Source organism: Triticum dicoccoides, chromosome 6B (genome assembly GCF_002162155.2).
Source record: "Triticum dicoccoides isolate Atlit2015 ecotype Zavitan chromosome 6B, WEW_v2.0, whole genome shotgun sequence".
Classification (NCBI taxonomy): domain Eukaryota; kingdom Viridiplantae; phylum Streptophyta; class Magnoliopsida; order Poales; family Poaceae; genus Triticum; species Triticum dicoccoides.
This window is the reverse complement of record NC_041391.1, coordinates 51,063,559-51,079,778: the sequence shown is the minus strand read 5'-3', so window position 1 is coordinate 51,079,778 and position 16,220 is coordinate 51,063,559. Positions and strand designations below refer to the sequence as shown.

The 16,220-nt window shown below is 47.6% G+C and overlaps 1 protein-coding gene and 1 pseudogene across 1 annotated transcript; both read left to right on the top strand.

The window, feature by feature from the left end:
* The first annotated feature begins 687 nt into the window (after positions 1 to 687).
* On the top strand, positions 688 to 4,289 carry LOC119322955 (GDSL esterase/lipase At1g09390-like). The gene is made up of 4 exons (XM_037596510.1): positions 688 to 1,351; positions 2,076 to 2,261; positions 3,190 to 3,344; positions 3,436 to 4,289. The coding sequence occupies exons 1-4, from the start codon at positions 982 to 984 to the stop codon at positions 3,955 to 3,957; spliced, it is 1,233 nt and encodes a 410-aa protein (XP_037452407.1). The 5' UTR covers positions 688 to 981; the 3' UTR covers positions 3,958 to 4,289.
* A 2,229-nt stretch (positions 4,290 to 6,518) lies between these two features.
* LOC119327067 lies at positions 6,519 to 6,657 on the top strand (annotated as a pseudogene).
* The last annotated feature ends 9,563 nt before the right edge of the window (positions 6,658 to 16,220 follow it).

Sequence of the window (16,220 nt, the reverse complement as noted above, 5' to 3'; positions counted from 1 at the left end):
AAATCCCCTTGGGACAGGGTGTAACCGAACAAAGACTTGATAGGGTGTACACGTGGTTTCCATGGTTTGGTGTCAACAAGGTAATGGCCCACCTCCCTGCAAAAAAAAAGGTAATGACCCACCTCCGCGGTCAGGGGGTCAAATTGGAAGAAAAATTATGCCCAGTCCCACAACGTGAAACTCAGGGGAGAGGGGGGCGATTGGTTTAGAGAGGATAGAACGTAGGTTTACGTAGGTTGATTACGTAGGTCCAGCATTATTGGTCAAATATAATGAGTTCTGTCTTAAGATGCTGAGTTTACAGTAAATGTGAGGAGAAAATCACAGGGCCCACGGCCGCGGGCGGCACGTAGAGGACGCGGGCGCAGCGCCGCCCACCCCTGTTGCCCGTGGCGCGGGGAGCCAGCCCGAGCCCTGACAGGACTCCCATGAATGGCCGAAAGAAGCCACGCTACGGCCCCGCTGGCTGTCGTGTACGATGCCGATGCGCCGTCGCCGTTGCATCCGGTGGAAGCGCGACACGAGAGCCACTCACTGGTCACTAGCCCGCTGCCCCCCGCATCCGCATCCCACCAACCGCCCCTTTTCTTGACTCTCATGCACCTCGCGCCGATGGCGAGGGGGCCATGCCTCCTTAGTCCTTCCCTCCCCGTAGTATTATTCATTGCAACACGCGCGCATCCATCGCCGTCACCTTTACTTTTCCCGACCCCTCTTCTCCGGCGCGGTGCGTGACATGACATGCATCGCATCGATCCATCTCAGCCTCCCCTCTCCTCTCCTCTCCTCTCCCAAGGACACGGAAGCGAAGGTGGGCTCGGCCCGACGGACCCGTCAACCGCCTACATATACATACACGGGTACACAGCCACGCCAAGCACACACTTCTCCAGCCAGAGCAAGGATCCGGCAGGCAGCTAGCCACTCGGGTCGTCCGTCGTCGGGTGTGCGTGGTGAGAGACAGAGCAAGAAGGCAGGGAGATGAACGGCGGAGGGGGCGTGGGCGCCGCCAAGATCAGCCTGAGGCTGCAGTACTACGTGCTGCTGGCGGGTGTGGGGGCCGTGCTGCTCGTCGGCTGCCTCAAGTACATGCCCGCCGCGGCCGTCGTGGCGGCCGGCTACGGGTCCTGGGGGAGCGGCCTGGCCGTCGCCACCCGCGCCGCGGAGCCGGACGCGGAGGCTGCCACCAAGAGGTCCCCCGTGGTGATCTTCAACTTCGGGGACTCCAACTCCGACACGGGCGGCATGGCGGCGGCCAGCGGCCTCAACATTGCGCTCCCGGAGGGCCGCACCTACTTCCGCCGCCCCACCGGCCGCCTCTCCGACGGCCGCCTCGTCATCGACTTCATCTGTGAGTCTCATCCCCCATCCACTGCTTCTTCTTCTCTCTCTGCTGCGACATGGTACTTTGCTGGGAACAGAGCGGCCATGGCTTAGGATAAGGCAGTGGTGGGAGATTTTTATTTCAATTTTTTTTTTTGGTGAGGAAGGGGATAGTAATATGCACATGGGAGGTTGGATCGAGATCCAACGACTGGGAAAGCTGCCAGGAAATCTTAATAAAATTCCACGAATACGTCCAGGAAACAATGTAAGCAAAATATTAGGAACCGGTGGGGGCACAGTTGTAAACACCAGAGCATCATTACAAGAAAAGCAGTTAACCAAATCAAAGATTTTATCTAGAACAAAGCATAATTACACTAGCTAGTGTCGGTGTGCAGTGCACTGACCCAAACAAACGAATCTTCAAAGTTTATTCTCTACACACAGCACAAATGGGGACTTCTTTTCTGAAGCTTTGAAGAAAGGGCAGCTTCAGAGTAGCATAGCACCCTAAGAAATTAAGTTAAATTAAGGGAAAGGGACGGGCATTGTGAGAAAAAAAAAGGTGAAGAGGACGCACGAATGCGTGTGCCGACAAGCAAATGGGACATCGCTGTAATGGGATCATAAAGGCGATTATGCGGCCACTCCACATGTACGCTTGCGCATAGGGAAGCCATTGCGTCAAAAGTATTTGCACTCCACTCACTCATGGGCAATATCATTTTTTTGACGATGCCATGACGCAGGTGAGAGCCTGGGCACGCCTCATCTGAGCCCGTACCTCAAGGCGCTGGGCTCCGACTTCAGCAACGGCGCCAACTTCGCCATCGGCGGGTCGACGGCGACGCCGGGGGGATCCCCCTTCTCGCTCGACGTGCAGCTCCATCAGTTCCTCTACTTCAGAACCAGGTCTTTCGAGCTGCTCAACAAAGGTTTGCCCATCCTTATCGACAACTTGTTTGCACAAACGTATGAGCTGATAAAACTAGTACAACAACAGAAACCACGATTTGTCGTATGGTGAAAATTTGATGGAGGAAACAAAAATACTCTATCTTATTTCGCGTCTGTTTGCTTCGGCTTAAATGTCGCTTTTGGAAGAACGAATATTTTAGCTAGCTAGCTTGTCGTGTAAGGTTGTTGTGTTGAGTTTTGACTTAAGCAGAAGCCACGTCGATGGTCCCGAACTATCCGAAGATGCCTATTGCCCAACATATGTTGTGTATCTTAGCCTCGGCTCATGTGTCGCTTTTGGAAGAAGAACATTTTAGCTAGCTTATTACGTAAGATTATATTGCGCTGAGCCTTGACTTAAGCACAAGCTACACTCATGGTCCCAAACCATCCCAACATGTTGTGTGCATCTGCATCTAGCACAAGCTACGCCAATGGTCCCAAACTACCCCTAGATGCCTAACATATGTTGTGTATGTTAGATTCGGCTTATGTGTCGCGTTTGGAAGAGGAACATGTTAGGTTACTTATTATTGTGCTGAGCCTTGACTTAAGCAGAAGCTACACTGATGGTCCCAAACTGTGCAAGCATATGCAGTGTACATCTCCATCAAGATTATTATTATTATTGCTGAGGAACATGTTTAAAATTAAATCACATGTTCCCACCTAATTCACAGCTAGTAGTCTCTAGAGAAATAATGATTGATGCAGACATGACAACCGCACTGCACGCGTAATTTGTCCAGTGAATAGTTCGTGTCTTGTGTCATGACAAAATCCAAGTCCTAAAGAATAGTTGAGTCTGCTGTCCAAGCAGAGAAAGTGGAAGGATAATAATCTCTCCGACGAAAAGTAAAACCATTGTAGTACCTTGATGGCTGCTTGTTGTGAGATGTGATGCAGGCGAGAGGACGCCGATCGACCGGGAGGGGTTCCGGAACGCCATCTACGCCATGGACATCGGGCACAACGATCTCTCCGCGTATCTTCACCTCCCCTACGATCAAGTGCTCGCCAAGATCCCCGCCATAGTTGGTCACATCAAATTCGCCATGGAGGTAAAAACATGGTTGGCCCCCTCTGTATTTCAGTAAATCTCCATTGATATGTGGTGCAAATAATGGAATCGATCGTCATACGTACCTGCAGACCCTGTACGCGCACGGGGCGAGGAAGTTCTGGATCCACGGGACGGGGGCGCTGGGCTGCCTGCCGCAGAAGCTGTCCATCCCCAGGGACGACGACAGCGACCTCGACGCCAACGGCTGCCTCAACAAGTACAACAACGTCGCCAAGGCCTTCAACGAGAAGCTGGCCGAGACCTGCAACCAGCTCCGGCAGCGCATGGCCGACGCCGCCATCGTCTTCACCGACCTGTACCCCATCAAGTACGACCTCGTGGCCAACCACAGCAAGTACGGCGTCGAGAGGCCCCTCATGGCGTGCTGCGGCAACGGCGGCCCGCCCCACAACTACAACCACTTCAAGATGTGCATGTCCGGGGAGATGCAGCTGTGCGACATGGACGCCAAGTTCATCAGCTGGGACGGCATCCACCTCACCGAGTTCGCCAACGCCATCGTCGCATCCAGGCTGCTCACCGGCGACTACTCCAGGCCCAGGGTCAGGATCGCCACCCTCGTCAACTCCACCGCGCCTCACGATGGCTAGCTAGGCTTGGATCATTCGTCGTCTGTCTAGATCTGCCGGTGCCATTGATTTGATTTGGTTGGCATACCACATTACCACTGCCAGAGATGATGAGAATGTGTGCATGATGCAGCAGATGAGTGGGTGAGCTGACAGCAATCTTCTACGGTGTCTCTTTTCTGATCAAGGCTCGAATGAGTGAAGGAGAGAATGTAGTGAGTTGAGAGACCAAGAGGGAAGATTCATGGCCGACGACTTAAGCAAGGCACATTTGACTGACGTGTGTGTAAATGTAATTCACTTTGAAATTTGAGGTGTTTATTGTTATTTTGAAGAGAGGTTTTATTGGGAAATTGGTGCCTACTGTTTGGCATATCTACTGCACGAAAAATCAAATTCAGTATCTCTTCAGGACTTGTTCGGTTAAGCCCACGTTAGCATGGAAACAAAAAAACACCATGAAAACCAACCCCTCACATGTGCTGTTGTTCGGTTGCAGGGGATTAGTTCACATGTGGGGTGTAAACCCTCTTCAACAACACGACCCAGAGAACAACAGGTATGATGAACAACTAGAACTCATTTTTGTAGGAATACATAAGCATATTGGTCTGTAGCAACATTCAGACAGAACAAACACAAGTTCAGTCACAACCAAGCCAAGCGGACGACAGTTGTAACCACTACAGCGGATGCCGACCCTTGCTGATAACATGCATCGCTCCTACCGCGGGCGACGGTGTCAGCCTTCTTGCCACCACTGATGAAGAGGAAGGGCGGCACTGGCTCGATGTTGTATGTTTCAGCAGGACCCTTTAAATTTTGCAATAGGAATCTGCTAAACGGCAATAAATTTGGACTTGCAGAGTACTGTAGTAGAATGTAGGCAATCATTTCAGGACAAGAGAGATTTAGCCTGAAAGCCACTCCTCCTATCTCAGAGAAGCATATAAACTGCTTAGCCTAAAAGCCACTGCTGTCACTACAGTAAAACGCACAAGTACAGAGGTTGAGGGGCTCTGAACTGAATCGTGAACTTAAGTGCAACTATTTACGTGATAAAAGATTCTGTACACGTCTATTTCCAGGTCCTAGAATATTTTGGCTCCAACTATCTTCTTATTGCGACAAGCGTACAGCAAGAGATCCGCAGACAGAGCAGCAGCATACAGTTCTGAGTTTTAAGTTCCAGGACAGGCGCACACTGCCGTTCGTAAGCCAGAGATGTGATTCAGCATTTGTTCAAAACCAACACCCGCATATATACCAGCACGTACCACGTATGTGCTAGTGTAACTAGCCGACGATGTTTACAAAGTTATTTTTTCTGAATGTACAAGTGGTTTGTATTTCTAACGATTTGTTATAGTCAAATGACCAGAACTGCACATGTGCTGCTAAAACGCACACGTTTCTGTGAAAAATGGTCAAGTGCATCTCTGAACTGACATCACGGTTCAATATTAGCTTCTACCTACACATCTAAATTAAATAAGCAGGTTAGCATGCCATTTATATAAAAAACAACACTACAGCAGCTCTAAATTTCCAAGATCAAGAATCTAATATAATTTCAGAGATGTATGGTTCAGATTGTGTAGTCAGCAATCAAACACATTTTCTTGCAGCTATATGTATTTGCTAATCAAGCATTTTACTCTTCTGTCGGTTTCTAATCAGGAACCCCTGTTTTTCGTTACACCAAAATCTTAAATCAGTGTGCGGCCATGTATGTTAATACACCCAGCCAATAATCTGAGAATATCCAATCAAGAATCTGAATACTCTTCCCCACATGCATCAGACAATGTTAAACAACGTGTTAGTCAGGTCCATTGGGGCGCACCAGTGCACCGGTTCGGTTGAGTCAGGTTTACCTTAGATAGATTGAGGTTATTAGAGTATATGGTTGTAATCTTTTCATCTCTATCTTATCTCTTTCTTCCTTGATCTCCAAGATGTAATCTCAACTAAATTGTATGCTTATCAGGGATACGCCCCTGCCTATATTAACACGAAACCGTCGCCTCGAGAGAGGTACGACGTTCTCCGCTTCTTTACATGTTATACAGAGCCACCTCTATCCATCGCATCTAGCAAAACCCATCTCCAGCCATGTCGTCCTCCTCAAGCACCGTCCAGGCCTCCCTTGGGCAGGTCGCAGAGAAGCTCACCCGCACCAACTACGTCATGTGGCGTGCGTAGGTGACACCGCAGCTGAGGGGAGCTGGCTTCTTCTGCTACGTTGACGGAACCATACCATGTCGGAGCCCGTCAAGTTCCTCACCACGAAGGACAAAGATGAGAAAGAAGAGCAAACTCCAAACCCTCTCCATCCGATCTGGTTGGTACTCGGATACTTGCTTAATACCCTCACCAAAGAGGTCCTCGTGCAGGTCACTTCCATAGCCATGCCGCAAGAGCTCTGGGCAGCTCTTGATCACATGTTCTCGTCGCAATCTCGAGCTCGCATCAACAACATCAGAGTTGCACTCTCCACGGCGCAGAAGGGGACGCAGTCTATTGCCGCCCACTTCGCCCACATGAGGGCACTCGCAGATGAGCTCGCAGCCGCCGGAAAGCCCATTGATGACGATGAGCTTGTCTCCTACATCACCGCCGGCCTCGACATGGAGTACTAGCCCCTCGTCTCCGCCAACGACGCCCGCACCGACACCATCAACCTCGATGGCCTCTACGCCTAGATGAGCAACTTCGATCATCGCCTCGCCCTCTAAAACAACACCTCGGGCGGAGGTTTCAACTCCTCTGCAAATGTGGTCGCTCGCGGCCGCGGCAGCGGCGGCTCCTCACGCTATAGTGGTCCACAGCATGGCAAGGGCAAGCCACCAGCGGGCGGAAACAGCGGCGGCGGCAACTCCTCTCGTGGCGGCGGCGGCGCCAGTGGGCGGCCCAACAACAACAACAACAACAATCCTGACGCGCCGCGCTGCCAAATTTATGGCAAACTTGGCCACACCGCACGCGACTGCTGGTACCTCTATGAAGAGGATGGTGAGTCGTCTCAAGACGAGAAGGTTGCAGGCGCAGCAGATGGCTCCTACGGCATCGACAGAAACTGGTATGTGGCCAGCGGTGCAACCGACCACAACACCGGCGAGCTAGAGAAGGTGACGGTCCGTGAAAAATATCGCGGGCAAGATCAAGTCCACACTGCCAACGGAGAAGGTATGAGCATTAGCCACGTTGGTCATTCAGTGATTAAAACTCCCCATATACATATGCGTCTCAGAATTTTTTTGCATGTCCCTAGTGCCTCGAAAAATCTCCTCTCAGTTCATCGCATTGCCATTGACAATCATGTATTCCTTGAGTTTCACCCATTTTTCTTTTTGATCAAGGATCAGGTCACGAAGAAAATCCTGTATCGAGATAGATGCATTCGAGGGCTTTACCCGTTGATTCCGGAGCTTAGGAGATTGAATAAACAAGTGTATGGTGTCACCAAAGTCTCTTCAACACGACAGCATGATAGATTAGGACATGCATCTTTTTCCTTAGTCGAACATTTGCTTAAAAAGAATAAGCTCCTGTTTGTTGGTAAGCGTGATTGTGAAACAGTTTGTGATTCATGTCAACGTGCTAAGAGTCATCAGTTACCTTATCCTGTGTCTACAAGCATATCCACTAAACCTCTTGAACTCATTTTTTTTATGTTTGGGGTCCTGCTCCCACCTCCGTTGGTAGACACACCTATTACGTAATCTTTATCGATGACTTCAGCAAGTACACTTGGATCTATCTTATCAAAAACAAATCTGATGTGTTTCAAGTTTTCCGCAACTTTCAAGCACTAGTAGAAAGAAAGTTTGATTCCAAAATCTTAGCTCTCTAATCTGATTGGGGAGGGGAATACAGAAATCTGAACTCCTTCTTTCAGCAAATTGGCATATCACATCATGTGTCATGCCCCCATGCTCACCAGCAAAACGGGTCAGCCGAGCGCAAGCACAGACACATAGTTGAAGTCAGCCTGGCTTTGCTCGCTGCTGCATCCATGCCTTTGAAATTCTGGGATGTGGCTTTTCTCACCGCAGTCCACCTCATAAACATGTTGCCTAGTCGGGTCATCAACAATGAATCTCCAGTAGAACGCCTCCTTCACACCAAACCGGACTATACATCATTGCGAATGTTTGGGTGTGCGTGTTGGCCATATCTTCGGCCGTACAACATTCGTAAACTCATGTTCTGATCAAAGCAGTGTGTATTCTTGGGTTATAGTCCACAACATAAGGGTGTAAAGTGTCTTGATGTATCAACCGGACGCATCTACATTTCCCATGACTTTGTGTTTGATGAAACTATTTTCCCTTTTGCACACCTCCACCCAAACGCCGGAGCCCTTCTCCAAAAGGAGATTCTACTTTTACCGTCTCATCTTACCGGTCTTGATAATGGGGGTGTTTTAACCACTAATGATCAATTTTTGTCTAATCCTCTTACTAATGATGGCCTTGAGTCTTGTGATGCAACAGAAAAAAACTGCGCAAAAAATGGTGAAGAAATCAGCCCAAATCATCATTTTTATGCTCCCTGGACAAAACATCAGCAGCATCGGAGCAGATCCTCCTCGGGATCCGGGTGCATCTCCCTTGGGATCTGTCCCCTGTCAGTCTTCCATGTTATCCCCCATGAGATCCGCGCCGACCGTGCTAGGTCGATCAGCCTCGAGCCCCGTGCCGCTTCACACAAACAACAACCTAATGGACCGACAGGCAACCGCCCCGCGCCAATCCTCCAGCGCCACAGGGCGCCATCTCGAGCCGCCCGCGCCTGGCCCCGCGTTTGGCCCTGCGCCTGGTCGGTTTGGCGCCGACATCCGTTGCTACGTGCAGCGTCCGTCACGACGGGACGATGACGCAGACTCCTGCGCAGATTCTGCCCCGACCGCTCCATCATTGGCTCATCATGAGTCTGCATCTGATGCAGTCACAGGTGTGGGATCTTCTACGACGCCTTCTGTTGGGGAACGTAGCAGAAATTCAAAATTTTCTACACATCACCAAGATCAATCTATGGAGATTCTAGCAACAAGAGAGGGAGAGGATGAGTGCATCTTCATACCCTTAAAGATCGTGATGCGGAAGCGTTACAAGAACGCGGATGAGGGAGTCGTACTCGTTCAACACACGTACAGCCCGGGGACGGCGCCTCCGCGTTCAACACACGTACAGCCCGCGGACGTCTCCTCCTTCTTGATCCAGCAAGGGGAGAGGAGAAGTTGAGGGAGATCTCCGGCAGCACGACGGCGTGGTGGTGGAGCTTGCAGTTCTCCGATAGGGCTTCGCCAAGCACTACCGAGGAGGAGGTGGAGTTGGAGAGGGGGAGGGCTGCGCCAGGGGCAAGGATAAAGCTCCCATGCACCTCCCCACTATATATAGGGGTCGAGGGGGCTGCTTTCTTGCCCTCCAAGTTCATTGGGGCATTGGCAAAGGTGGGAGGAAAGAAATCCCATCATTTCCTTCCCCACCGATTGTTATCCCCCCTTTTTAGGGATCTTGATCTTATCCCTTCGGGATATGATCTTATTCCTTCTAAGGGGGGATCTTGGTGCACCTTGACCAGGGGTGTGGGGCCTTGTTCCCACTACCCACGTTCATGTGGGTCCCCCCATGCAGGTGGGCCCCACTCCGGAACCTTCTAGAACCTTCCCGGTACAATACCGAAAAATCCCGAACATTTTCCGGTGGCCAAAATAGGACTTCCCATATATAAATCTTTACCTCCGGACCATTCCGACACTCTTCGTGACGTCCGGGATCTCATCCGGGACTCCAAACAACATTCGGTAGCTGCACACTAATTCCCATAATAACTCTAGCGTCACCGAACCTTAAGTGTGTAGACCCTACGGGTTCGGGAATCATGCAGACATGACCGAGACAGCTCTCTGGCCAATAACCAACAGCGGGATCTGGATACCCATGTTGGCTCCCACATTTTCCACAATGATCTCATCGGATGAACCACGATGTCAAGGATTCAAGCAATCCCGTATACAATTCCCTTTGTCAATCGGTACGTTACTTGCCCGAGATTTGATCGCCGATATCCCAATACCTCGTTCAATCTCGTTACCGGGAAGTCACTTTAATCGTCCGTAATGCATGATCCCGTGACTAACTACTTAGTCACATTGAGCTCATTATGATGATGCATTGCCGAGTGGGCCCAGAGATACCTCTTCATCATCGGAGTGACAAATCCCAGTCTCGATTCATGCCAACCTAACAGACACTTTCGGAGATACCTGTAGTGCACCTTTATAGCCACCCAGTTACGTTGTGACGTTTGGTACACCTAAAGCATTCCTACGGTATCCGGTAGTTGCACAACCTCATGGTCTAAGGAAATGATACTTGACATTAGAAAAGCTCTTAGCAAACGAACTACACGATCTTGTGCTATGCTTAGGATTGGGTCTTGTCCATCACATCATTCTCCTAATGATGTGATCCCATTATCAATGACATCCAATGTCCATGGTCAGGAAACCATAACCATCTATTGATCAACAAGCTAGTCAACTAGAGGCTCACTAGGGACATGTTGTGGTCTATGTATTCACACATGTATTACGGTTTCTAGTTAATACAATTATAGCATGAACAATAGACAATTATCATGAACAAGGAAATATAATAATAAACATTTTATTATTGCCTCTAGGGCATATTTCCAACAGTCTCCCACTTGCACTAGAGTCAATAATCTACTTCACATCATTATGTGATTGTAATGAATCCAACACCCATGGTGTTTGATCATATCTCGCTTGTGAGAGAGGTTTATTAGTCAACAGGTATGAACCTTTCAGATCCGTGTGTACTTTACAAATCTCTATGTCATCTTGTAGATGCAGCTTCCACGCGCTACTTGGAGCTATTCCAAACAACTGCTGTACCATACGAATCCGGTTTACTACTCAGAGTCATCCGGATTAGTGTCAAAGTTTGCATCGACGTAACCCTTTACGACGAACTCTTTTACCACCTCCATAATCGAGAAAATTCCTTAGTCAACTAGTTACTAAGGATAAGTTTGACCACTCTCATGTGATCCATTCCTGGATCACACTTGTACCCCTTGACTGACTCATGGCAAGGCACACTTCAGGTGCGGTACACAGCATAGCACAATTTAGAGCCTACGTCTAAAGCATAGGGGACGACCTTCATCCTTTCTCTCTCTTCTGCCATGGTCAGGTCTTGAGTCTTACTCAATACTAACACAGCCAAGAACTCCTTCTTTCCTGATCTATTTTGAACTCCTTCAAAATCTTGTCACGATATGTGTTTGTTTGAAAGTACTATTAAGCGATTTTGATCTATCCTTATAGATCTTGATGCTCAATGTTCAAGTAGCTTAATCCAGGTTTTCCATTGAAAAACACTTTTCAGATAACCCTATATTCTTTCCAGAAACTCTACATCATTTCTGATCAACAATATGTCAACAACATATACTCATCAGAAATTCTATAGTGCTCCCACTCACTTCTTCGGAAATACAAGTTTCTCATAAACTTTGTATAAACCCAAAATCTTTGATCATCTCATCAAAGCGTATATTCCAACTCCAAGATGCTTACTCCAGTCCTTAGAAGGATTGCTGGAGCTTTGCATACTTGTTAGCATCTTTCAGGATTGTCAAAACCTTCTGGTTGTATCACATACAACCTTTCCTAAAAAAATCGTCGAGGAAACAATGTTTTGACATCCTATCTGCAAGATTTCATAAATAATGCAGTAAATGCTAATATAATTCCAACAGACTCTTAGCATCGCTACGAATGAGAAAGTCTCATCGCATTCAACTCCTTGAACTTGTCAGAAAACATCTTAACAACAAGTCGAGCTTTCTTAATGGTGATACTTACCACCATTGTCCGTCCTCCTTTTAAAATCCATCTGTACCCAACAGCCTTACGACCATCAAGTAGTTCTTCCAAAGTCCATAATTTTTTTTCATACATGGATCCTCTCTCGGATTTTATGGCCTCGAGCCATTCGTCGGAATTGGGCCCACCATCGCTTCTCCATAGCTCGTAGGTTCATTGTTATCTAGCAACATGACCTCCAAGACAGGATTACGTACCACTCTGAAGCATTACGCATCCTTGTCGACCAACGAGGTTTGGTAGTGACTTGATCCCACAATACCGTCGAAACAAGATAGGACTAGTAACGGTAAGCATATTGAACAAAATCAACACCCACAATAACTTGTGTTCTACTCATGCATAGAAACTACTCATAGACCTAGCTCATGATGACACTATTGGGGAACGTAGCAGAAATTCAAAATTTTCTACGCATCACCAAGATCAATCTATGGAGATTCTAGCAACAAGAGAGGGAGAGGATGCGTGCATCTTCATACCCTTAAAGATCGCGATGCGGAAGCGTTACAAGAACGCGGATGAGGGAGTCGTACTCGTGGCGATTCAAATCACGAAAGATTCGATCTAACGCCGAACGGACGGCGCCTCCGCGTTCAACACACGTATAGCACGGGGATGTCTCCTCCTTCTTGATCCAGCAAGGGGAGAGGAGAAGTTGAGGTAAAGCTCCGGCAGCACGACGGCGTGGTGGTGGAGCTTGCAGTTCTCCGGCAGGGCTTCACCAAGCACTATCGAGGAGAAGGTGGAGTTGGAGAGGGGGAGGCTGCGCCAGGGGCAAGGGTGAAGCTCCCATGCACCTCCCCACTATATATAGGGGTGGAGGGGGCTGGTTTCTTGCCCTCCAAGTCCATTGAGGCGTTGGCAAAGGTGGGAGGAAAGAAATCCCATCATTTCCTTCCCCACCGATTGTTATCCCCCCTTTTTAGGTATCTTGATCTTATCCCTACGGGATATGATCTTATTCCTTCTAAGGGGGGATCTTGGTGCGCCTTGACCAGGGTGTGGGGCCTTGCCCCCACTACCCATGTTCATGTGGGTCACCCCATGCAGGTGGGCCCCACTCTGGAACCTTCTAGAACCTTCCTGGTACAATACCGAAAAATCCTGAACATTTTCCGGTGGCCAAAATAGGACTTCCCATATATAAATCTTTACCTTCGGACCATTCCGGAAATCCTCGTGACGTCCGGGATCTCATCCGGGACTCCGAACAACATTCGGTAACTGCACACTAATTCCCATAACAACTCTAGCGTCACCGAACCTTAAGTGTGTAGACCCTACGGGTTCGGGAATCATGCAGACATGACCGAGACAGCTCTCTGGCCAATAACCAACAGCGGGATCTGGATACCCATGTTGGCTCCCACATGTTCCACGATGATCTCATCAGATGAACCACGATGATCTCATCTGATGAACCACGATGTCAAGGATTCAAGCAATCCCGTATACAATTCCCTTTGTCAATCGGTACATTACTTGCCCGAGATTCGATCGCCGATATCCCAATACCTCGTTCAATCTCGTTACCGGCAAGTCACTTTACTCGTTCTGTAATGCATGATCCCGTGACTAACTACTTAGTGACATTGAGCTCATTATGATGATGCATTACCGAGTGGGCCCAGAGATACCTCTCCGTCATCGGAGTGACAAATCCCAGTCTCGATTCGTTCCAACCCAACAGACACTTTCGGAGATACCTGTAGTGCACCTTTATAGCCACCCAGTTACGTTGTGACGTTTGGTACACCCAAAGCATTCCTACGGTATCTGGGAGTTGCACAATCTCATGGTCTAAGGAAATGATACTTGACATTAGAAAAGCTCTTAGCAAACGAAATGCACGATCTTGTGCTATGCTTAGGATTGGGTCTTGTCCATCACATCATTCTCCTAATGATGTGATCCCATTATCAATGACATCCAATGTACATGGTCAGGAAACCATAACCATCTATTGATCAACAAGCTAGTCAACTAGAGGCTCACTAGGGACATGTTGTGGTCTATATATTGACACATGTATTACGGTTTCTAGTTACTACAGTTATAGCATGAACAATAGACAATTATCATGAACAAGGTAATATAATAATAACCATTTTATTATTGCCTCTAGGGCATATTTCCAACACCTTCTCCTTCTGCGTCATGCACGCCGGCCGCAGAATATCCGTCTCGGTCCCCCTCACCCGACAGGACTGCAGCTGCCCCTGGTGCGGGATCTTCTGTGGACGCGCCTTCACCACCTCGAACCAGGCTTCAGAGGGGAGTAACTCAACCCAAAAAATACAAATCTTTAGCAAATTTTGGATATGCTTGTGTCTCACATGAACCAAACATACCACATACTGTTGCAAAAGCCTTTGGTGATCCAAAGTGGTAGAAGGCTATGGCGGATGAGTGCATGGCGCTTCACAGAAATAAAACTTGGCACTTAGTTCTAGCGTGTCAAGGTAAAGGTAAAAATGTGATAGATTGTAAATGGGTCTTCAGAATTAAAAAAGAAATCTGATGGTACCATAGACCGTTATAAGGCCAGACTAGTTGCAAAGGGTTTTAAGCAAAGGTACGATTTAGACTATGAGGATACTTTTAGCCCTGTTGTAAAGGCTGCTACTATTCGTCTCGTTTTGTCTATTGTCGTATCCAGAGGATGGAGTCTACGATAGCTAGATGTACAGAATGCGTTCCTTCATGGCGTTCTAGAAGAGGAAGTGTTCATGAAACAACCTCCTGGGTTTGAAGACAGAAAAAAAAACCTTCATGTATGCAAGCTCGACAAGGCCTTATATGGACTAAACCAAGCTCCTAGAGCATGGTATTCTCGGCTGAGTCCACAGCTTCAAGAACTTGGGTCTGCTCCCTCCAAGTCTGACACCTCATTGTTTATTTAAAATAAGTCAAATATCTCTATATTTGTACTTATATATGTTGACAATATTATTGTTACAGGTTCATCTGATGAAGCCATTTCAGCATTGCTCAAGGATTTGAACTCAGAGTTTGCTCTTAAGGATCTAGGAGACTTGCACTATTTTCTTGGTATTGAAGTAAATAGAAATGGAGATGAGCTTCATTTATCCCAAGAGAAGTATGCAACTGATCTTGTAACAAGAGCCGGGTTGCAAGGCTGCAAGCTAGCTCCAACACCCTTGTCCAGCTCAGAAAAACTGTCCTTGACAGAAGGTAAACTCTTGAATCAAGAGGAGAGCACCAGCTACAGAAGTATGGTTGGTGCACTGCAATACTTAACTCTGACTAGGCCTGATATTTCTTTTGCTGTAAACAAAGTATGTCAGTTCCTTCATGCACCCACTACAACACATTTGACAGCTGCAAAACGCATCCTTAGATATGTCAAGAATACTTTCAATGTTGGAATCACCTTCACCAAGTCATCATCAACACTTGTCAGTGCATTTTCTGATTCTGATTGGGCAGGTTGTCTTGATGACAGACACTCAACAAGTGGTTTTGCAGTGTTCTTTGGACCAAATCTGATTTCATGGTGTGCTAAGAAACAAGCTACTATGTCTAGATCCAGCACAGAAGCAGAATACAAAGCACTAGCAAATCTATTGCAGAAATTATCTGGGTTCAGTCATTGCTGAAAGAGCTTGGGATATGTTGTAAGCAAGCTCCATGCTTATGGTGTAACAATCTTGGTGCTACCTACCTTTCTGCTAACCCAATTTTTCATGCAAGGACCAAACATATTGAAATATGCCTTCACTTTGTCAAAGAATGAGTTGATGGAAAAAAGTTGGACATTCGGTTCATTCGATCTCAAGATCAAGTTGCAGATGGTTTCACTAAGGCCTTGTCTACAAGAAGTTTTGAAGAATTTAAATGTAATGTCAACTTTTCCAAGTTGTGATTATGGGAGGGTGTTAAACAATGTGTTAGTCAGGTCCATTGGGGCGCACCAGTGCACCGGTTCAGTTGAGTCAGGTTAACCTTAGATAGATTGAGGTTGTTAGAGTATATGGTTGTAACCTTTTCATCTCTATCTTATCTCTTTATTCCTTGATCTCCAAGATGTAATCTCAACTGAATTGTATGCTTATCAGGGATACGCCCCTGCCTATATGAACACGAAACCGTGCCTCGAGAGAGGTACGACATTCTCCGCTTCTTCACAGACAAGACATATGCATGCCATCAATTTTATTAAGAACCATTTACCTGGATTGCTCGGGAGGTCCAAAGATACAAATCTGTTGGGTGATGCTTGGTCTCTAAATTTCCTTGATATTCTTCTCAAAGGTTAGCCCCTTGCTCCTTAGTGCTAGGTCTCCTAGGGCATTGCCATGTCCCATAGCATGAAGTTCTATGGAGAAAACTTCAT